At 40.6% G+C, this 25,353-nt stretch overlaps 1 protein-coding gene across 2 annotated transcripts in view; it reads right to left on the bottom strand.

Annotated features, from left to right (window-relative positions):
• MACROD2 (mono-ADP ribosylhydrolase 2) overlaps positions 1–25,353 on the bottom strand; it is a 1,963,046-nt gene that overhangs the window by 141,308 nt on the left and 1,796,385 nt on the right. For both annotated transcript variants that reach the window (XM_066595626.1, XM_066595625.1), the window contains exon 9: positions 18,703–18,784. In XM_066595626.1, the coding sequence (XP_066451723.1) occupies positions 18,703–18,784 (82 nt within the window). The remainder of the gene's footprint in view (positions 1–18,702; positions 18,785–25,353) is intronic.

Raw genomic sequence — 25,353 nt, forward strand, 5'->3', positions numbered from 1 at the left:
AAGGCAATATCTATGGATCAATGGGATAAGAGGACTTGCTGAGATGGAAAAAACCATCTAACTGTGTCAATGGCAGATGCGTGAAAATATATAGGCATACAGTTGTATATATCAGAGAAATACTGTATACCTTGTGTCATGCTTCAAACATTTACTGATGGGTATATGCCCGAATATAGTTTTAAGAGAACCTAACTTCAGAGTCCAACTACAGCACCAACATTCATACTCAATGATCCAGGGCACTAAGGTTTGGGGAGTTTTTAGTGACTTTGTAGCTAAATGTTCTGTTCACACTGTTGTTATGGTTTCCATTAATAAAGGATTAAAACAAATAACTTTAATTGTCAACTGATTAAAACTAGGGCCACATACGACATAAAACAAACATGGACTAACAACATAGATCGTGCTCAATAAACCCAGTAACCGGGTGGTGTGAGGGTATCGATTCCCACAGATAGCCAGTCAGATTAAACCCTGTTAGCAATATTAGGGGACTGGGTCACTCATATAGAGCGGCACGTCACGCTTCGTAGAGTGATCAGGGTGTCAGACTTCCAATCTTTAAATTATGTAGCTACTCAGATATTTCTATTCATGTCTCAGAAATGGAAGCTCTCTGACTATTGGTGTCGCCGCTTCGATGCTTGTATACCGATTTTCACAGTAGGGATTTATGTAACTATTCAGAAGTTTTTGCACATTTCACCATTAAGGGTAATATAGTTGCTCAGATGTTTTTGCATGTTTCAACATTAGTAGTAGTGTAATTGCTCGACGCGTTTCTCCGTCCCTGTCTAGGGCGGTTCCTCAGGAGCGGGGCCGACGATCGCCCAGAGGTGTGCGTGATTATCCCTATTTGTCCAATCACTGTGGTTCAGACCCTTGTTGGTAGTCCTTTAAAAGAGTTGAACTTTGTCATTAATTCAGACAAAAGTTCTCCTATATACCCCTCTTCCTGTCTTGACTCAGGACCTAGATGTACTAGGTCGCTAAGTTAGATGACTTGACACAAAGACAGACTTCACCCTAAGCCGCTCACCATCAGAGCCGCAGGCGCTGCATCTTTCTTCCTATCCCTCACCTATACTACACTTCCCCTAGCTAGCAGGGTAACGCAGCATTGCCTCACAACCTGGGCTCTGCTGCTAGCCCATACAAGCGCATTGGGACACCTGATCCATTCCCAACAGAGAATTTATGGATCAAGAGCCTCATTATCCTTTATAGGCTCTTCTTGTCTTTATTTAAAAATAGGAGATTATTTCAGAGCTATTGCGCTCGGACCTTATGGTTCCCCTGAAATGATTCCTCGCCATACATGGGCATTTTAGAGAATGCGCTAACGGAGATCGATTTTTTCCTCCTGCCTTTCCCTTTGTGGAAAGACATTGGGGCTATTCAACCTCCACCTACCCACTTTGAGACTTAAATACCCCAATTGGTATCTCAGAGCGGCTCAGTGCTTGGTCTCCGATAAATAGACTTAGGGTGAAGTCTGTCTTTGTGTCAAGTCATCTAACTTAGCGACCTAGTACATCTAGGTCCTGAGTCAAGACAGGAAGAGGGGTATATAGGAGAACTTTTGTCTGAATTAATGACAAAGTTCAACTCTTTTAAAGGACTACCAACAAGGGTCTGAACCACAGTGATTGGACAAATAGGGATAATCACGCACACCTCTGGGCGATCGTCGGCCCCGCTCCTGAGGAACTGCCCTAGACAGGGACGGAGAAACGCGTCGAGCAATTACACTACTTCTAATGTTGAAACATGCAAAAACATCTGAGCAACTATATTACCCTTAATGGTGAAATGTGCAAAAACATCTGAATAGTTACATAAATCCCTACTGTGAAAATCGGTATACAAGCATCGAAGCGGCGACACCAATAGTCAGAGAGCTTCCATTTCTGAGACATGAATAGAAATATCTGAGTAGCTACATAATTTAAAGATTGGAAGTCTGACACCCTGATCACTCTACGGAGCGTGACGTGCCGCTCTATATGAGTGACCCAGTCCCCTAATATTGCTAACAGGGTTTAATCTGAGTGGCTATCTGTGGGAATCGATACCCTCACACCACCCGGTTACTGGGTTTATTGAGCACGATCTATGTTGTTAGTCCATGTTTGTTTTATGTCGTATGTGGCCCTAGTTTTAATCAGTTGACAATTAAAGTTATTTGTTTTAATCTATATCTGTGAAGGGCGTTCCTCTGATTATATAGATTTGAAATACCACTGTGATTTGGCCATTAATAAAGGATCCATTATAAATATGAGGGATCTATTTTGTAAGGTTACCATTGACTTATCATTGGTTTTTCTATTCTCTTTTATTCACCGGGTACAATAACATGGTAGACAGGGCTCCTCTACTCTAAGGAACAATGGGGACCTGAGTGAACTTAAGCCCTTTTACACACAATGATTCTCGCTCAAAAGCCATCTTTTGAGTGATAATCGTTGTGCTTAAATGTGCCCCATCTTTCACTTTTTTACTGAACGATAATTTTTAGTTCGGCATGAAGTCCATCGTTCGGCAGAAGAGCTGATAAGATGGACCACATGCTGTGTTCTGCCCAGGGAGCGCTGATTACATTGTCTCAGCTGTCAGCCCCGTGGCAGAACAAAGCAAATGTATTCAAAGAACAGACCACCTGCTGTTTTCTGAATGTGGCTCCCAGCGGCTCATACGCTACTAATTCGTAATAATAGACATTAGTACCAATTAGTAGTTTATGCAAAATGATCGCTCAAAAGCCATCTTTTGAGTGATAATCTTTGTGTGTAAAAGGGCCTTTAAAAAAGTTCGCTGGTTTTGAAAACCCATTTTCAAATATCCAATTACAGCATTTTGAGTTTAAAGAATGAAGTCCTTTGTTTGGGAACCCCAACAATTAGCTGAGCAGAAAGTGTCAAAAAAGAGAATCTCTCTGCAGGAGCGTGATATAATTGAAGGTCCTTTAGCTCACTAGGATTTAGCTTCTAACCTAGGAGGAGTCTACACCAGGATGGGCTGAAAAGGAGTTCTGGTTGCCAGTTGGGTGCTGTCTATGGCACTCTGGCACAGCCTTCAGTTGATAGGTATCCAGCCTAAGGAGAGAAGCCAAGAAGCATGTGGCAAAAGGCTTCTAAGTTCTACGAAATCCCTACACTGTTGAGATCAAGAAATTTGGTGCCTACAAGGTCTGTGGCTAACCATGTGCCCCACTGCTGCCAGTGACCTGGAATTACATTCTCATTTAAATAATTTCAATACTTTGAAAACTATTTACAAAGTTGCAGTTGCTCCTGGAGAGACTTTAGTCGTGAGTGGACAAAATGTGTGAAAATCGTTTTGATTAACCAAAGACTGTGATTACCAGTTGACCAATCAACTGTGGCCTCAGGCTTAAGATAGACTGTTCTTAATATCGAGGGTAAAGCTCAGGACTGTAGAAACTGTTAACGGACAATTTATTGAACAATGTTTAAAAGCCTGTACCTCCAATAATTCAGAAACCATTTGTAAATCCCTGTTTCATAATAAACGTTTAGCAGCAATATGGCCGGTCCAATTTCTGTGTCACTCTGCAGACCCCATCCCCCCCCCCCCACACCTTTCTGGAATGTAATCAGGACCATTTCCATAAGTACTAGCCAGTAATACTAGCCATTGGAGAATATCAATCCTTCTCTAATGCTCGTGGTACCCAGGACATCGCCCAGGAAGAAAGTACGCCTCAAATACCACCCAGGGACCCCTTCTTTCAGGTAGCTCACCTTCAATCGGTGCATGTTCTACAGCAAACTCCTGAAGCAGTAGTAGTCAACGGGAAATGGGTAGAAGAGTGGCATCCAGCTATAAGGACTATACAAGTCTGGACAAATATGATGACTTTTCTTTTCAATAATGCTACTCCCATGAAACAGAAATGTTGTAGAAGTAATTGGATACCGATCTTATTTTCCCCATTTTCTTTATATTATGGAGATAATTAGAAGAAAACACGTATGGAGAGAATGACTGGTATGAAGTATTTCATGTAGACAGATGGTTCAACACCTCAACAAGATATAAATCTTTAGAAACATATGTATGTGCATATAGTGGAAGAGATTTCTATACATGCCTCGCTAATTGTAGGTCATTGGAGATGAATTGTTTGGAGGCAATGAAGTCTAGTGTTTAATTACCTTGAACTGTAGAATATTAGTTTAGTAGCATAGCTATGCCTGCTCCTGACTTCAAAAAAATCTATTATGGAGAAACAATTTTCTTTAAAATGAGGAAAACTGGCTTCTACCTCATGTGGGTACTTTCCTTCCTCTAGATGAATATTATGGCTGAACAATCAAATCTGTGTCAGAAAATGAAAGAAAGTCGAATAATATGAACATCCACCCCACCCCCCTCCAACCAACTCTTGAAAATACCAATAACGAGGGTAGCTTTACTTTTTTCTATGTAGGAATTCACAATATTTTGACATACAGTATCATCTTGTGCCAAGTATTAATAACTCAAAAATACATCAAAATTAGTCACATGGAATCCCATCTAGTTTTTGCCCAAATTTGTGTTTATTTTATTTCTTAAACCTTCTTACAACAAGAATTACTGTAATTCATTGTATGACTACACTACTGATATGTGAATAGTAAAGGTAAAATACGGATGTATCATCATAAAGTGATAATCTGACAGACAAGAGCAGGAATGTTTTTTTGTATCTTAAGATCCATAAAACAGATTGTCTGGTTTAGAGAAAAAACATAAGAAATACCCTACTAGAACATTGTGAGTTCATAGTGTGGGGTCCCCTGTTCTGAATCGCTAAAAATTGACCGAAGCAATAACAAGTTACAATAGATTACCTCTCTCTAAAGAACCCAGCAAGTCAACATCACATGCACAGCTCATTGACTTCAATGCACACAATGTAATTCTTCATTTGTCCTGTGGAGGTGCTCCAGGGAAAATGAACACCTGCTGCAGGATTTCCTGCAGAACACAGATGATCCTTGCTGGACAACCTGTGATCAGCTTATTTTTGGAGGATCATTCTAACAAAAAGGGATTGTAGATGACCGCTGTAATCATGTTAGCATAACTAAGGATTGTTTTTAAGATGCTGGAGAGTTTGAAACTTTTTTGCATTTAGAAAAGTCTGTGTATTCTTATATTATAAAAAGAGATGTCCTACAGTGTATTATACACCTATTTACTAAGTCCTGTTTTACCTGACTTTTGCCAGATACTGTATTGATCCGCAAAACCACATAGTATGCCAAACAAGGCAAGAGAAAGAGAATATGTGCCTTATGAATGCTTTTGTGGTTCTTAGTTTACACAGTGTATCTTTTCTTTATTAATTCGAAAAATAAACATCCATTAGGGTTTTTTCACATATAGCCTTTTTTTTTTTTTTAGACGTTTTGTCAGCCTGGCATTTTTGCGTGCCGTCTTTTTTTATGCCAGCAGATGATACTTTAAAATCTATATTGCATTATGAAATGCACTGCAGACATATAATTATTTTTTGCTTTTCTTTTTCAATTGTGTTTGAGAATTTTTAGCACTTAGGCTGGTTTCACACGGCCAAGAAACTTGTGTGAGATTTGTGTGTTCGTTGCGAAATTGCATAAATCTCGTGCGAATATGAACCCATTCTTTTGAATGAGGTCATATACATGAGCCATGTCCTATGTTTTCACGTTCCTCGGAACGCATTGCCCATTGTTTTCAATGGGACAGTAAAACACATTGCACAGTGTGCAATGTGCATGAGGCTACTCATTGAAAACAATGGAAAACACTTGCTCATCTACTAATGCGACTCAAAGCTACGCTGGACGATCACTACTTCACAGAAGTGAGGTTCTGGCAAAAACGCCTCACATCAGTGTGAAAACGCACACTGGAGAGCGCAATATCGGGCCAAGTTTCTTTGCCCAATATCGCGCTCGCCTATGTTTAGGTAGCATATGGGTGTTTGCTTCCTTTCAAAATGCAATCGGTCCTAGCTATGACTTTTTTGGTAATTTGCCCACAGTATTCTCTATAGAGCTTTAAAAACATAAGAAAAGTATGTTTGTTTAAACTCTTGCAAATAAATAAAAAACACTTAAAAATGTTTTTTAAAAGTGTGGTATTTTATAAACACATAAAAAATTAAAATAAACCATCTCTGCATATGCCCTACTAAGGCATGTGGACACATAGAGGGGGTTTCCCCTTTGAGACCACCCCCATGAGCTACATTAGATTGGAGAGCTGCTCTGTAAAAGCAGTTCTTGCTCTGGGAGACTAAATTTATCAAGGTTATTCATCTGCCATGTAATACCACATTTCTTTTTAGCTGGACCAGAAAAATTAGCTGCTTTATGGGATTTGAATCTTTGAAAATATAGGCCTATTTACACGGAGCAATGATCGCTCAAAGACAGTTTGAGTGATAGCTTTGAGCGATCATTTTGCATAAACTATTAAGTAGCTACTCAGCTACCTAAGAGCAATTAACCCTTTCCAATCCAAATTGCATCCTAGTTTTCCTAGGGGGCTTACTCTTTTTCTGCCATTATACAACAGTGCTATCTGCTGACTAAAGTCAGTACTGCATGAGGTGACACGTTGGATAGGCTCCGACAGTAGATAGGCTAGCAATATACAGTAAGAGAACCCTGATGGACGTCTTCCAACATCAGAGCTGTACAGCCTTAAATCATAATGTCTTCAGACGTCAGACAGTGGATTGGAAAGGGTTAAGTGTGCAAATGAAGCCTTAGCTGAAAGCAGTTAATAGCCCGAGGGCTCTTATCTGCTTTCAGTTCCTTTGTTCTCCGACAGGCAACAATGCTATCAGCACTACCCGTGGAGAACTGCTGATAAGGCCTAAAGATGATTTTTAGGTTGGCCTGAATTTAATGATCAGCTGGCAGTGCATGAAAAGTGCACGATGGCAAAGTGTTTAAACGCAACGATGATCGCTCAAACGATCGCTTTTTAGCAATTTTTTGAGCAATCATTGTTCCGTGTAAATTGGCCTTTATTTTTAAAGATTCAACTCCTGTAAGAAGATTTTCTCAAGGAACAATATGTCCTTTCTCTCTGCCATGTGTTAGGACCATTAGCCTCCTTACAGGTAAGAGGCATCCCATTTCTTGCTAACATACTTCATGCACATAACCAAACACTAGGCATGGAGCATGACCAAAATCAGACTGCACAGACTTTGTCTTTAGCCAACTACCATATAGACACATAGGGCAACATAGAAGCTATAGACACAAAAAGATAGGAAATAGTTAAATCAGGACATCTGTAAAGTTGCTTTATTTTTCATTTTAGCGTTAAGACAATTCAAAACTTTAGTTGAAAAAGTGCACTATCCGTTTAACTAAAAATCAGAAAATAAGTCGTGGGACACTTGTGATAGGCCTCTAATATGCCTAAATTATGAACGATCAGAAGTTAAAAACGAAAGAATTAAAATAAATATTTCTGGCGAGAAAGGTTTAGACCAGAGCCAAAATCTAGTTTTCCTTCTTTATAGTTTATGTTTTTGCAAACATCTGCAGATAAAATACATCTTCCCAAGTAGAAACAGACAGATGGACTATACTTGGCTGTATGCTGAGTCTGTACTCAACAGTCCTAAACTATAATTACGGTATCTGGAGAACATAACCTTCCCCGGTCCTTCTGATGTACGCGCGGGCATCTAGGGCATCTGGAAATACTTTCTATTATGTCGGGAAGCTTTGGCTTAGATACAAATCCCACTAAATGCAATCTAAAGACATGTAAAGTATTTTGAGCATATGCGTAATCATAATCAGCCATAAATAAGACCTGATCGCAGCCATTATCTCTCTCAGGTGGTGTCATCATCTTTATGGAAAATTGTGGCTGTGTTTACATGGCTTAGAGGCACATGAAGGGAGGCCCTGTGAACACTGAAGCTTTGTTGTGCCGAATGACATCAAATAGTCTTTGAAGGCAAATTAAATGAGATACCCAATTCTGCATTATCTGGATAACAAAGTGACATCCTGTAATGTTTAAACACAGAGCAGAGAAGCATGGGTGATCATGGAGTTTAGGAAAGGTTGAAAAACGCTTGGTGTAATATCAAAGCTCTTGCCTAGTTCCAGGAGAAGAACTAAAAATCTCCGTACTTGTAGAGGACATCCAACAGATGAGGTATGTGGGAAGATTCTTAATTGCTTCAAAATAAGATACATAAAGCCACAATTATACACTAACACAATCTACGGCTGCCTTCGTATCGGCGTTGGAAGCTTCGGTTGGAGGTTCCGCCGCAGATCCAGCACAAAACACAAGAAGAAATAATGCTGCATGCAACAGTTATTCTTCTGGTAAAATGCTGTGTAGCTAAGTGGAAACCGAATGGACCCCATTATAGTCAATGGAGTCCGTTCTGTGCTGTCCGGTTCCACCATAACACTTTTGGCTAGGGGATTCTCCTTTTATGCCCCACAAATGAAGCGGGAAAATGCAACACTCGCCATAGGTGTGAAAGCTGCCTAACTAAACTAGTAATAAAATATACGAATGGTGCAATTATTTGTGTCAAGTAAACATCCCAAGTGCAGGCACAATGCACACGGGTGTATTTGCATTGCGGAATCCGGAGCAGGCGTCCACCTCTGGATTCCCCAGCAAATACTGCCCATAGACATACTATGGAGAATCACTTTTCCATGTCCACGAGCAGAAATCAACTGCGATTTTCCGCTCGCAGAGGGAAAATCGCAGCATGTTCTGTTTCAGCACAAATTTCATGTTGACGGCTTTCATTGAAGTCAATATAAGCTGTCCGATCCACGGCCCTTCCAACATTGCGGAAGGGTCGCAGATTCCACGCCATCACATAGCGACGGCACAGCATTTTCTGTACTGTGCATGTGCGCCGGCCGGCACATCCACAATACAGAAAAGACAACTGTGAACAGGTATGAGGGCAGGGGCGTAACTATAGAGGATTAAGGAAATGCGGTTGCACCCGTGCCCAGGAGCCTTAGGGGGCCCATAAGGCCTCTCTTCTCCATATAGGTAACCCAGTACTATGAGTAAAGCATTATAGTTGGGGGCCCTGTTACAAGTTTTGCATCGGGGCCCGGGAGCTTCAAGTTACACCTCTGTATGTAGGGGTCACTGGCTGGGCATAGGGTCGGATTCTGCTGTGGGATCCCGGCCGTGTACATTCGGCCTTAACCCTTGAGTTTAATGACCTGTACATCCCCCTATAGCAACAATCACTTCTATCAAAAGTTTCCTGTAGCTGCAAAGATTTGCAAAACATTGAGGAAAAACTTTGGACCATTTATTGCTGTAAAATGTGTTTTAGTTCACCAATATTTCTGGGATGCCTTAGAAATTAATAAAAAAATTCAGGTGATTCCAAAGAGTTAATTCACTTTTTATTGAAACTGTAGGTACTGATAGAGATATATCTTCATCTAAAAATTCTCTTCTGTTTTTGCTCTTAAGTATGAGAGTGATAAAACTATAGGCAGCAATTACAGCTCCATATGGGATTGTCACCTGTGAAAAACGACTCTATTCCTTCACTGGAAAGCAGCTGAAAGTACTGTCTTTCGTCCTTTTACTTTCTGCTCATAACTTCTATTACACAGAAGCTTGGTAGTACTCTGAAAACACCTGGGGCACTTTGGGGCAGTGGCCAACTGGGTGAGTTAGCATTTTTTTTGTACGATGGGCTTTCCTAATAATTTCTATCACTGGTTGTGGCTACTTCTTTATTAGCTAGTGTGCAGGGGACTATAGGTACATGGCAGGTCTAACTATAGGTGTTCAGGGGCACACTGCACTGTACAAAAGACACAGGGCATATGCCACAGGGCTAAATGGCTCACTGCTCTGAAGAACTGCCAATCATACTACTGGCAAATCTTCTGGCACTCCTTTCTATCGCTGATCCTATTTGTAAGTATCCTGTACATATGTATGATAGAGGAGCTGTGTGCAAGGACTTCAGCCTACACACAAAAAAACATAAAAATCCCAGAGCTCCACAGGTGCTTCCCTGTCTTAGAATACATTTGTTCTAAACAATACTAGAAACTCATGTTTCATGGGTGACGTAACTGATGAAAGACGTTATTCCTCCTTCAGCAACATATATATCAATTTAATTTAGTCCCCTGATCACAAAAAAAATATCAGTGTGACCTGAACTGAAATGATGACGAGCATGTTACTCATTAGTACAACTTAAAGTTCTTGGGCCTCAATACAGAATAAGTAAGACCACCTCCACCTGCCACGTACCATTCATTTTATTGGTGTCTTTTTATGTAGCAGAGGGGCCCATGTGCACCCTAAGACACCATGGCCCTGATGTGACTGCCACATATGCACACCATATATAGCTGTGTCTCTTACTGTATTCTATGTGAATAGATTAAATAGGGCTCCATATAGCACCAGCCATGTCTCCCATACTTTCTAGCTATTTCCAAATCCCTGCCCCAGCCTATGTTTCGTACTCAAAAGTTGCTTCATAGTAGTCAATCAATAGACATTAGCAGTGGCTGATATAAACTTCCCATATTCTTATTGTAGCGTCTCCACCAGCACTTATCTTTGTGATCTTACAGCTAGGCCAACAGATTAAAGGCCCATTTAGACAACGATTATCACTCAAAACTCGCTCAAAAGCCGTCTCTTGAGCGATAATCGTTGTGTCTAACTGCACTTACATCATGCAGTTTTCGTTAAAGGGGTTGTCTCACGGCAGCAAGTGGGGTTATACACTTCTGTATGGCCATATTATTGCACTTTGTAATGTACATCGTGCATTAAATATGAGCCATACAGAAGTTATTCACTTACCTGCTCCGTTGCTAGCGTCCCCGTCGCCATGGATCCGTCTAATTCTGATGTCTTCTTGCTGTTTTGGACGCGCTTGCGCTGTGAGGTCTTCTCCCCTTCTGCTCGGTCCAGGCACGAGCGGCGTTCTGGCTCCGCCCCCTTCTACGCATCATCGCGTAGCTCCGCCCCGTCACGTGTGCCGATTCCAGCAAATCAGGAGGCTGGAATCGGCAATGGAACGCACAGAGCCCATGGTGCACCATGGGAGAAGACCCGCGGTGCACCATGGGAGAAAACTGCAGTGCATCCCTGGGAAAGGACTAGCGGCCATCTTTGGGAGAAGATTTTTTAAAGTCCTTATTTCATCGGATCGGTGAGTAGCAAGCAGCTTAAAAACCACTTTACTTTGCTATTTTATGCCAGGGGGGTGACAGGGGGAATGGGGTAAGGTAAAATTTTGAGGTTTGCCGCGAGACAACCCCTTTAAGCAGTCGCTAATCGTTGTCTTTCAGCATGCTGAAGACCAGCCTTATCAGGAGTTCACAGTGAGATACCGTTGATACTATTGTTTCAGCTGTATCCTGCTCCCTGAATACAGGCAGTGTATGAAGAACACAGTGGGCCAGCTGTGTTTTTCATACTCTGCATGGAGCACACAGCTGTATACTAGCTGAGCGCTCTGTGAACAGCCAGGGTATGGAGAACACAGCACTCCAGCTGTGTTCTGCATACCCTGCTCGGAGCGCTCAGCTGTATAACAGAGAACAGCTGGATGCAGAAGACAAGCGGCCCCGCTTGTCTTCTGCATACCAAGCTCAGACCGCAAAGTAATCGCTCAACGGTTGAGTGATCACCTTGCACTGTAAAGGCACACAACGATTATCGCTCAAAAGACATCTTTTGAGCGATAATCATTGTCTAAACCGAGCTTTAGTGTTTCTGATTAGAGTTACTAATTACATTATTATTGTTTTTCATATAGTTAACTTACTGTATATTTAAAATAATAAAATCTTAAAATCCTTACTGCTCTTTGAGACGGCATGTGCTTATGTGATAACCGATATAATAACTAGCAAAAGTTCAAATTATCTTATTTACCTAAAAGAGGTTTTTGTGCCAAAAAATCCCACTAAAGTGCTGGCCACTAGGGCTCTCCCTTTCAATTTGCTGTTCACTGCCTGTCATTAAATGAAGTCCTTCTTTAGTAAGAGATTACAAGAGGGATAACAAGAAGTGGAGTAGGGTGATGTCTCTTGCTACCTGTAGTAGTCAATGGAGAGATGAGTGAGGAGGAAGAGAGAAACAAAAGCAGAGATTCTCCCGGACTCTGCTGCAGCTAACTGGTAAGTTATTTACAGCTGCAGAAATCACTACTGAGAAGTTTTCTAATGTCCTCCATGCTGATCTTATTGCGTGTGCTACATACAGTTAAGGAGCAGATTCTTTGTCCATGTGCAGTGTATAGAAGCCAGCATAACAACAATCTCTATCCACCAGCTCGTTGGAATGGAACACTAGCTAATTGTATGACTAAGGTCCTAATGAAAATGTTTTGCAAAAAAAATTACCTTGAAATAAATATATTTGAATATTTTTTGAGTCTATATAGTATTCTAGTAAATTTATATTTAAGGTTATGGAATCATTAATCTATATTGCATGTACCTACAGTATCTAATCTTTGTGTTGGTAACATAATTGTTTATGATAATGGGATTTTCTGCTTGTATTGTACCGCAGAGAATATCTCAACAGACAATTATGTCTAGCTGTTATAGAAGCGAATGCACCTTGAAGAAATTTGTCAGACTTAAAGGCTACAAAGGGAATTTTCTAGTGTAATGCAGCAGATTAAGGTGATTTTTTTGGCATAATTTATCTTCATGTTAAATCATGGCTTTAAAGAAGGATAGATTTGCATTGTGGATTTAATGTTCATATACTTCATTTTATTGTCGAGGTTGCAACTTTTAAGATTGAGATCGCATGTTTAACATGGAGAGGGAGCATAGGAAACAGACTGCATGCATCTAGTATATAGGGTACAGGAAAATGTTTTTCTCCTTGTTGTGGATATGGAATATTTGACAGGTACTTTGCATATCTCCATCTGACAGCACGAACAATAAAATAATGACATTAAGATAAACACATTAGTCTAAAAAAATGTTCATGGATTCATAAAAGTTTCCAAATATCTTTCATGTTAATACTGTTACTGATATTGTCATTTAAACGAATTATCAACTCAAAAACAAAAAAACAACCTTCCTCTTTAACCATCATGTAATGTTGGGAACTACTCACAGACTCATAAAAAAATCTACATTTTTATCCTTTCACAGTCATGCAAACGGTCTGTATCCAGACTGTGAATGAGGCAGATATTTTTCCCCTCTCTTAGCAAGAAGACACAGCACAATCCGATTCACCATTCAATGTATTCAAACCACTGGCATAGCTATAGGGGATGTGGTTGCACCCGGGCCCAGGAGCCTTAGGGGGGCCATAAGGCCTCTCCTCTCCATATAGGGAGCCCAGTACTATGAATAAAGCATTATAATTGGGGGCCCTATTAGATGTTTTGCATTAGGGCCCAGGAGCGTCAAGTTACACCTCTGCGTTAAGGGATTAAGAGAAATTGGGGGGCCCCAAGATAAACTTTTACACCCGGGCCCATGAGCCTTTAGCTACGCCCCTGATTCAACCAGTATGTAAGTAAATCCTTTACTTTATGTGTCTATGAAAGCCATCACCCATGCAACAGCAGTGCCAAAAACAGGAGTATACATAGAGAGGTACTATGGGAAAGACAAATAAAAGTATTTTCTTCTGGTGCTGGTTAACTCCCTCATACCTTAGAGGTACCGGAAGTTTAATAGCTGCTTCAGCTCCAGTTGATATTAATACAAGTGAGGCCAGCTAGACTACCTTCCCTTCCATATAGCACCAGCCATGTCTCCCATACTTTCTAGCTATTTCCAAATCCCTGTCCAAGCCTATGTTTTGTACTCAAAAGCTGCTTCACAGTAGTCAATCAATAGACATTAGCAGTGGCTGATATAAACTTCCCATATTCTTATTGTAGCGTCTCCACCAGCACTTATCTTTGTGCTCTTACAGCTAGGCCAACAGATTAAAGGCCCATTTAGACAACGATTATCACTCAAAATTCGCTCAAAAGCCGTCTTTTGAGCGATAATCGTTGTGTCTAACTGCACGGACATCGTGCAGTTTTTGTTAAGCAGTCGCTGATGGTTGTCTTTCAGCATGCTGAAAAAAAACGATCATCCTTATCAGGAGTTCACAACTATTGATGACCCACCCTGAAAACCCCTTTAAAAAGCAGAGACAGAAGGACTTGGTAATGGTTTACCCCAACTGCTTTTCATGATTAATGGATTAATTTACAACATCCGTGTTTGCTTACAGACGTAGCAAAGTTCAATATGACTTTTTTAACGTGTTGTAGCTCTCTGTGCTAGTTTTTTTTTACCCTTTTGCATGCTTTAGGGTGGTTTCACATCTGCATCTGGCGCTCCGGTTAGAGGTTCCATCACAGACGCTGCTGAAAATGCTGGAAGAGAAAATACTGCATGCAGTGCTTTTTCTTCTGTCTAAAAGCCGCCGGCTGGGTGGAAAGTTGGTGGACCCCGGTATAGTAAATATGGTCCACCACAGACTGTTTGGTTCTGTCCAGAGACTAAACAATCCGGTTGCAGAGATTCTTCTTTCCTGCTTCCTGAACGCATCCTTATGCCCCATTTAGTTGTAACAATTATCGTTCAAAAAGCCGTTCAAATGAGCAAAACTGAATGAAAATCGTTTAGCTTAAATGCGGGCCAATGACTGAACAACAAGCGTGAATTGTGAGTTTCTTGCTCGTCGTTCAGTTTCAGCCGGCATAAAACCCACGCCCAGCTCCTGCACTAATCAATACAGTTTGAACACTAATTTTCTGTATTTCCCATAAGACTGGTTTTTGAGAACAGCATGATTCGCAACGACAATCTTTCAGTTTAAACATGTTACACGCGTGCAGATGAGCTGGTGATGACATCACTAGCTCGTTCGCTCAGATAACGAGAATGGGGAGATTCTTGGCCAGTATAGAAGGGCTTTTACAAAGACTGAAAAGCATCAGTGAATTGAACTTTTGCTCTGTCTGTACCTTGAAGAAGGATCCTGTGCACATGGTCTTGCCGTCCATTAAAATAGGGGTTGCAGTCATCTTGGACTGGACTCTATAAGAGCCTCATGGGATGCCTCTTTGATACATAGTTATGGGTATGAAGGGCAGGGGATAAAGTTTCTAATCATGTACCAAAATGACATATTTAAAGTCTACAAAAAGTTAATATTCTTAATGGAGTGCTGACCTCTGTATCCAAATATTACATATTACCAGTTTCATGTTTATTACGCATATATATTGAGAAAAATGTAATTCCTGTTCCTTTAAGTTAATACTTGTACTGTAGTCTCACTGCGTCCAATGTCTATAAATGGACTTTAATGATATTCTCTTGACTATAAAGAACCCTATTTAAATGAGAATTAATGTAATGTAACTGAAGGTGTTATAATTTGGTTAATGTACTGCAGCTGTTAGAAACAGCTGAAAAATAATAATAGTTATGTAATGCGGTAATTCATCTGAGATGTGGCTATTACACGTATGTACAAACACTGGCTTTTAGTATTCGCATTTATTGAACAATTACAGCACATCATGTATTTAGAAAAGCTGAAAAATGCTGCTTTTCTTCACTAAAAGTGCTATTTTGTAGCAAATAAGGACAACTTATGTAACCTGGTTGTGAAACATATGGAATAATGACATTTATTGAAGTCTGTTTGTATAGTGCAATGTTTACCAACAAGTTTCTTGGATCTTGATCAAAGGTTCCTCAGAAGGCAGCAACAAAACCTATCACATCTACAATAAGACAAACCTTCTATATTACAGTCTGTTAATAGATGCTTTTCATGGGGCAAGCAAGTGGCCATCATATCTGGGTCAGAATACACTAATCAGCCATAACATTATTAAAAAGATACAAAGCAAGCTGTTATTTATTGTGTATTTTAACTCCTTTATATCATACCCACCATTAACATTTTAAGCAATTTATGTACTCTGTTGGAGCGGAGTAGACGGACTTGCTTTTGCCCCACCTGTATTACTAAGCCTTGGGCATCCATGACCCATTTGTTGATTCGCTATTTGTCCTTGCTTGGATCTCTTTTGGTAAGTACTAAACACATAGTAGGAATACCTGACGCTTTGGAGATCCGCTGATCTAATCATTCAGCCATCACAATTTACTCCTTGTCCAATTCACTCAGATCCTTACATTTGCCATTTTTTTTGCCTTCATCGTATCTACTTAAATAATTGACTGGTCACTTGCTGCCATATATATTCCACCGCTTGACAGGGGCGGATGTCACAAGATAATCAATGTTATTCACTTCAACTGGCCATGGTAATATTATGGCTGATTGGTGTAGAAAGGCCTGGATGCCTTTCTTGCGTGTAACAATATTACATGTTATAGTCACTAAGTACTTCAAAAGGGTCTGTGATACGGGATTACTCCGACTGATATATTGGAGTCTGGAAGGAATTCTTTTCCCTTAAATGAGAAAAACTGGCTTCCTCTTGATCAACATTGGGGGGGGGGGGGGGTTATAATGGATATATGTCGGGTTTTGGTCTAATATACTAGTCTATGACACTATGCTTGTAGAACTTTTTACCTGCCCTTACATTAGATTTCTTTGAGATAAGACTGAAACTCAGGGTTCTCCATAATGATAATGGTTGAAAAACTATTGGTGTTTCCAATGGATGCAATAACTTAAAATTGCAGTTCAAATGCAGTCGTACTCGGGATTTTTGCTCTTTTTACAATAAACACAAAAAAAACATGCTGTAATAAAAATAACTCAGTTAATATAGTTCCTTTTAAAATGCTGCCCCAGAGCCCTGCTGGTGAAATACTGGAGTTGCAGGTAAACAATGTTTATCCAAATGGAGGGTGATTATACTTGTGTAAGTACTTCTCTACGTAGAAGTGGGAGATTAACCTACCTGTTCTTGCATTTACTGCAGCTCCCCAGTGGCCAGACCCAGACTGAATATACTTCACTGGGCAGTAAATAAAGTGAAGTTGCTGGAATTGTCCTCTTTAAAAATACACTTTATTAAGAGCTAGCAGGTAACGCTTTTTTGGGGTTTGGAAACCTCTTCATCACTCAGTTGGATTATAACACTGGTATACAGACTTTTTCCCCTGCTCTTGGTCACTTATGGAAAACTGCTGGCCACCAATGACCATGTTTGCTTATAACAAACCCTGAGGAATTTGTATACCTATAGATAATCAAACTGTGTGAAGAAGAGGTCTGCAAACCTTGAAATACGTTACCTGCAGGGCTCTTAAGAAACTGTATTTTTAAAGACACCCACTTTATCATCTTCACTTTGCTTAGGCTGAGTGCCCATGACCGTATTTGCACTGTGGGATCCGGAACGGGTGTTCGCCTACAGATCCCGCAGCAAATACTGCCCTTAGGATATTCTATGGAAAACGCTTTTCCATGCCCATGAGTGAAAATCAACTACGATTTTCCACTCGTGGGGAAAATCGCAGCATGCCCTATTCTAGTGCGAGCCTCACACGGACATCTTCCATTGCAGTCAATGGAAGCCGTCTGTCCCATGGTGAGTCACAACGGATCCCCGTCATCGCCAGCGCAACTCTCTGCACTGCGCATTTGCGGTACATCCGCAGAGCAGAAAGAAGACTTCAAGACAGGTACGCGGGGTCAATGCAGGGCACAGGGTCCGATTTGGCTGCAAGATTTCGCAGTTGGAGTCCAACCCGGCCATGTACATTCAGCCATGGAGTCTACACCATCCATTAGGCTGCATCAGTTTTCTACCACTTCTCTTCATCCCATATTGCGATGTTAAGATGATCAACCAGCATACTAGCACTGTGTTTGCATTGTGCATTCACACGCACCCATAGAGATCAATAGGGCTGTACACTTAATACGTGGTAAAATAGAGCATGCTGCAATTTTCTTCTCAAGGGTATCGACATGCAGTGTCCATACGCACATTTCCATGAATCAACGAAAACCCATTCACTTTCATTGAGTTCATTCACAGTGTATCCCATGGTGAAAAAAATGCCCATGAAATGGAGGCCTTACTGAAACTTTTTACATGTTAGGTGACCTAATTGTTTAATAGCATAAACTATTTTTGGGCTATGTCTAATATGGCACCTAGGCTCCATTCAAGTGAAGGAGGCTGAGATGCAATACCAGACATAACAGAGAGGCAACATTGATGTTGTGTCTGGAAAAAAAGCAGAGCTTATTTTCTAATACTGGACTTATGTTACAGTGTAATACATGTATCAATTACCAGGCACTCATCTGCAACTTAAACAAAGTATTCTCAGCTTGGCAAATTATGCCCTATTCACAGTATAGAGGATAACTTGCTGATTGGTGGAATACCGACGACTGGGACCCTCATTGGTCCACATCCCTGATGCATCCCACAGCTATGGCCATTTCTCTATTCACTTCTATGGGAAATGCGGAATGTAGCCAAGTTGCTTGGCAATCTGTGGTGGGTCTACTATTTACGTCAATGCTTGACTTTGGCTACCTGCAGCAGTTCTTATTGAAGTGAATGGTGGGCACAGGCTGGTCCCAGTGGTTGGACCTCCACCGATCAGCAAGTTATCCGCTATCCTGTGCATAGAGGATAACTTACTAAGATGGGAATACCCCTTTAAGACTAAAAGTAATATAATACCGTACCTTTTAAGAAAAACTCAGCCAACTTCTTTCTGTATATTTTGCAGTCAACTTCCAAAAACACACAGAAGATTATGCGATCTATCTGTAAGAAAAAACAACAGTAGGGAATATTAGGAATCAATGGTAATACTTTTCTAATTATTTTCAATAGACATAATCACCTAAACCTGACATTGCAGATTATCTCACATCTCTTACAAATAAGCAGTTGCATAATCAGGGGAGAATTAAATGAAATAAATAATCCTTCACTGACATTTCCGCAAATAATCTTCTATATGAGTTCCTGCAAGGCAAGCGATTCTCAGCTCATATATAATTATTTGCACAATACTAATCATGGAAGAGCAGGAAGAGGATGTTATATGTTTCCCTGATAAATGCACAGAACGCAAATCCAATAAATAATTCATGCAAATGTTGTAAGCAAATTTAAAACATTTTGTTAATTTATGGGATATTATTTTTAAATTCCCGCCAGTGCTTTGGATATTCATCCAGCACAAATGAAAATATGGAAATTCATTTAGAGGAAAGCTAGTCCTGAGACTCAGAACTCATTAGGAACTCAGAGAATAAGCAATTCAGTATATAGCATCATATTTATCAAATTATTAATTTCAACATCTCGTCTTTGTAATATATCTAAATAGATTTTAGCTATATTTCACTAATTCAGCAGCAGGGACTTCCAGAAATATGCTCCTAATATAGTGAATACTTCATTTGTACAGAGAATTATCAGAGTTACACCATAGGATGTATTTTTAAATTTAGATATTTTTTCTACTTTTACCAGTCACTTCCTTATAACCAAAGGCCTATGGATCACAGGAGCTATAAACGTCATGCGCCCCATGTCATGCAACCGTGGGTAATATGAAATTGTACAGGCTATCCAGATTTTAAGAAATAATCTACAATCAGGGTCACACTGGCCATACCTGAGAACCCTCTGGGGGGGCCCAGGCCTCGACAAAACAATGGGTTCCAATGGTCAAATGGAGGACTCCATGTAGTGCACACTTTGAAGCCAATTGCTAGCTATTAGGGTCAATTTCCTAAAGTTTAATTTACAAATAACCTTATCAACCTTACTAATGATAATATTTAGGGATGAGCGAGTATACGCGCTAAGGCACATTACTCGAGCGAGTAGTGCCTTAGCCGAGTATATCTAAAGATTCAGGGGCCGGCGGGGAGCGGCGGGGGAGAGCGGATAGGAACGGAGGGGAGATCTCTCTCTCCCTCTCTCCACCCCGCAACTTACCTGTCACCCGCGCCGCCACCCGAATCTTTAGAGACGAGTGGGGAGATACTCGGCTAAGGCACTACTCGCTCGAGTAATCTGCCTTAGCAAGTATACTCGCTCATCTCTAACAATATTCTTTTGTGGCCTCGTGTGGCGCAGAGTGCTTAGGCAGCAGTATACAGTCCTAAGCTCTTGCTCACGACCTGAAGGTTGCGAGTTCAAACCCCATCAATCATGGTTCAGGTACCCGGCTCAAGGTTGACACAGCCTTCCATACTTCCGAGGTTGGTAAAATAAGTACCCAGTTTGCTGGGGGGAATAAATAAATAAATTACCTGAAAGCGCTGTACAAATAACAAGCCCCTTCCCCTTTCCCTTCTATGTGTATGACGATACAGTACAGTAATGGTTTTACAACAAGAAAAAAAACTTTTCAGTGACAAAAATTTGCAACACATGTGTCAGAATATAAAGGGCAGTTATCAATGAACTTTTCAAAGGTCGTGTTTTCGTCCGGTTCATCCAATTTGGGAAAAAAAGTTTGGTTCTGAATTAGTTTGAACCAAATCAGAGCAAGAAGTGAAGTAAACGTAAAATTGGCGGGAAAGCTCTCAGTCAAAAGCGCAGCTGAGTGCTAATGATTAAAATCCCATGCAATTCGTATGGTGGTTCCATATTTTTGTCCACCCCCTGTAACAACCCTGTATAACACTTTTAGGTCAACCAGAGTGTATCTAAGTACTTCTTTGTTGGTTTTAAGGCAAAGTTAATGAATTAACAGATTAAAAAAAGGAAAAGAAGAAGGAAAAAGGAGAAGGAGATGAAAAAAAGATGTGAGAAAACAAGGAAAAATAGGAAAGAAGAAAAAGAAGGTTTTCCTTCTTTTTTCTACTTGTCCTTTTTCAAAGTGAAAAAAGTAGCAGAAGACAAAAAATAAATAGGAGAAGAACCTTAGCAGGTTAGGCCAAGACAAACCACCCAAGATCATGGTTAGCTCTTAAAGAACGGGAGCTACGGCCATTTGAAGGGCATTCGGGAGTACAAGAATTAGAGCTGTCATTTCAGTGTGCAGTGCAGAGGGGAAAGATCTGCAGCAAAGATCTGGAACTCTCCTGTATCTCTACCTGTCCAAAAGTAGAGTGACATGAATATTCCTTTGTGTTATTACCCCTCTTCCCCATGAATCAGAAATCATATTTGACACATATCCAAATAAGGGAGACAGAACAATACCTCTGCAGCGCCACCTATTGGATGGCAGCATTCTTTCAAATCAATGCCTAACCCTTTAGACAGGCGCTGCAGAGGTGTTGTTCCATCTCCCATTTTTGCATATTACCCTAAATCTCCTCACTCACCTTCTTAGTCCTCTCCTTAAGGAGTGATGTTACCCCTCCCAACCCACGTCATAAGCCTCTCACTAGCCAAGCCAGGATCCTACTGCACACTGATGAGGGGCAAAAGCTCGGAAACAGTTGTCTCTGTATGGATTCTGGCTTGGTTTCCAATTCCCAATAATTTCTCCAAAAGACCTGTCTAAAAGGTCAGGCATTGATATGAAGGAAGGCTGCCATCCAATAGGTGGCGCTGCAGAGGTATTGTTCCATTTCCCTTATTTGCATATTACCCAGAGGAGCATGATTGGCCTTATAAGTTTCCTCACTCACCTTCTTGATGCTCTCCTTAAGAAGTGATGTTACCCCTCCCAATCCAAGTCCCTGGAATTAACAAAGGTCCAACAATGGCACCATGCATATATAGAAGCAGAAATAAGACACTTTGAGTACACTTTCCTTACTTCAGTCATAGCAGCGGTCCCACGGGACTAAAGGCCCTTTTACATTGAACGATTATTGCTCACTCACTTGGGCGAACGGTAATCGCTCCATGTAAAAGCACCATTAGGCTACCTATAGATGAGCGAGTTTCTCAGTCCGATATCAGGCTCGCCAACATGCGTTTTTATGTGGATGTGAGGCGTTTTTCTGGCAAAAACACCTGGCCATCACTTCTGTGAAGGAATAATCCTCTGGCGCATCTTTCAGGCGTGTAAGAGGATCAGTAAGTGTTTTACATTGGTTTCAACAGGAAACCTCTCATCGCACTCGTATGCACATTATAATGTGTCTTACTGTCCCATGGAAAACAATGGGCAATGCGTTCCAAGGAATGCGAAAAGATAGGACATGCAGCAATCTTTTCCCTCACTGAGATGCGGTGTGCGAAAACATCAATTGGGTCTAACTCTACCTCTTTCAGGGGCCATAACACCAAATGGAAATCCATGTCTCCAGGAGTCCATGCGCCATACAATTGTGTAGCACATCCATGCCTTCCTATTCAAGAACACTATTGTTATTTCAATAAAGAACACCAGTATTGGGATATGGAGCTGGATCTGTCTTTTTGACTACACCCTGTATAAACATCATATAGACGCTCCTTATGAAAGGAGTCTGTCTTAAGGCGCTCAATCTGTGAAGTTCTATTCTGTGGTTTTCTCCTTTAAATAGTTTTAAAGCAAATTTGAAGATTTGTTGCATTGTAAAATGAATTTGACAACAGATATCTATTACAGATACCCCATGTTGTTAGTATATACACAAATATATGCACCCAGTTGCTGCTCACAATTAAGACCCTTCAATTGAATAAAGTTACTTAAGTGCATTGTCATTTCTTATAAACAGTATTTAAATGGAAAATTCGAAAGCGCTGAGCTTGACATGTTATGACTGAGAAAGCCATCAACAAGGATACAAAGTGTTTCTGAAAACATTTGCTTTGCTAATATATCTATCAAGAACAAAAGAATTCATTTTTTGCCAGACATTCAGACTTGATAGTTTTCCCCCATCAATCTTCTTCATTATTAAGCCCTTGTCCCTGGAAGAAGGATACACAGTGATACGTTTGAAATATTCGAAAATGACCTCCATTTTTCACAGTTAGTAGTAATGTGACAGCTGACATAGCCAGGATAATCCTATATTCAGCAAAATATTCAAACACAATACGATTAAGGCAATTTCCTTGAGTACCTTTGTTATAAAGTACAAATCAAATGTTAATTGTCAAAGCGAGGGTCTGATCACAATCCAAGTAATACATGGAATTGTGCAATACTATAGTGATGGATTCAATAAGCAAATATGAGTTTTTTAAGCTCCTTCTACAAGGGCGTAGTTGTTGGGCGAGTTGGTGTGTCGTGCTCTAAGGCGCTGGTTGCCAGTGGATGGAGTTGTAGCTAGGGCTTTCTTCACCTGGTGCAAAGATTCAACTAACTACTCTATCTCTGTATCCAAATACACTAACCCTGGCTTATTGGCATCCTTCTGGCATTGAACATCCAGGGCACATCCTCTGGTAGCCCCCAAGTATATCTCTGTAAGTGGGAAGTCATTTGACCAAAGCCAAGGTACTTACATACATGGTTAATGGCCCTTTTGAATGACTGTCTGCTTATTGTGAAATGAGGCGGCGAGGGGAGAATGCCACTTGGCCCGCTTCACCTCTATTCTGATATCACTGTGAGAGATGCCAGCGATACTCAGTCCTTCGTAACAGCACAGAACCAAGCATCACTGGGACGGGCTGTCAGATCCTGTGTAGAAGGACCATTAGGTAGCAAACTAAATCTTTGTAAGGGATGAAGCCTATGGATGTAGAAAACATTAACTTGACATTTAGCGCATTATAATAATTGCAATATACTACAATGCGATGATGATAGTGGTTGTTATGGCATGACTGTCCTATATTCATTGTACTACAGTTAAAACTATTATAATACAGTACTTGAAAAAGTATTTAGCAGTTGCAAACTCTTGGGCCCCAGTTCTGAATGTTTAGAGACATTAATGCGAGGAAATGTTTGACTGGCGGGGGTCTGAAAGCACTAGGACATTTGTCTGCAATAAGGTCCGCTTGGCATTTTTCAGAATAGTCCCATATACAGAAGGCTAACCATCCAGTTGCCAAGAAGAAGCTAAGTGGAGCCAATAAGGCCTAAAGCGAGTTACTCCTGAGATTCCTGGGGTGTAGCTCACATCGCACAGTATATGCGTGTGTTGTGTGATGCGCAGGACACCGCACATTACATGTCCAGAGGTTGAGTGAGAATTACACGAAAACAGGACATGCAGCAACTTTTCTAACTTGGACCATTTGGTCCAATTGAAAAATTGCTCAAGCGAATGATCCTATTGAAATTCCGTGTGAGTTTTGTCCATGTTGAAGATGGACAGAACTTGTGTGAGAATATCACTCGTGTGAATACAGACTTAGAGACAAAGTAGCATCCAGCTTTTCTAGCACCATTTCTGCTTCGTTTTAGTGATCAATACAGTTCACCATAGATGAGCATTAGCAATATGACCAGGGCCACTTTAATCATAGAGCAAATGGTGCATCTGTACTTGCCCTGCCCCAGGTAGCAGCACTACTTTCACCTATATCCGCATCTTCGGAAAGTAGATCCAGTTGAAAAATATTGCAGAGATTAAAAATATAATAAAACAAGATATACTCGCTTCATGCATGCCCACAACATTGCAGTCCTCACGATCTCCAATCACTTCAGCTTCTAGTGCTCATGTGCCTGTCTAAGTGTGTAACTGCTGCAGCCAATCACTGGTCTCAATACCACTAAGGATGGCAATTGGCTACAGCAGTCATGTGTTTAGAGGGGCATGTGACTGCTGGACCCAAAAGTGAGAGGACACTGTAGGGAAGCTGGACAGGAGACTGCTGGGTTAGGCGAGTATGACTTATAATTTTAGCTGCAAAAAAAGTTTGGGGAAAGAGGGGGGGGGGGGGATGGTACAGAGAGGAAGGCCACCTTAATACCCGTGCACTGGCCTTTTAAGATATTAAAACAATTCTGCATATGTCACCAGTTTTTATTCAGAGATAACTGAAAGGGCTTTCCCCAGTTTTGCATAAATAAAGCTCAATCCCTTAAACTGACCAATGTAGTTCTGCCTATTAAGATGTGACAGTGGTACATCATAATAGAATACCTCCAGAAATACAATATACTGCAATACTGGAGTATAAAATGTATATTGTATAAGCAATCAAATGATTGCCAGTTCAAGTCCTCTATGGGGACTAAAAAAAAAAAGCAAAAATAAGTTGAATAAAGTTTTTTTTAAAATTATTACAAAAAAAGCTAAATATTAAGTTAAAAAAAACATTATTCCCATTTTAACATATAAAATAAACACAAAAAAAACCCAAACATATGTGGTATGTCCACATCCATGAACGACTGATCTATCTAAATAATGTATTCTTTATCCCACAGAAAATTAATATAGAAGACTGAGCCAGTGCTTGAGAACCAATCAGAGCAATCTCTTGCTGGAGGCGGGGTTTTCAATCCGTTACCAGCAATA

The sequence above is a fragment of the Eleutherodactylus coqui genome, chromosome 3 (assembly GCF_035609145.1).
Source record: "Eleutherodactylus coqui strain aEleCoq1 chromosome 3, aEleCoq1.hap1, whole genome shotgun sequence".
Lineage (NCBI taxonomy): Eukaryota > Metazoa > Chordata > Amphibia > Anura > Eleutherodactylidae > Eleutherodactylus > Eleutherodactylus coqui.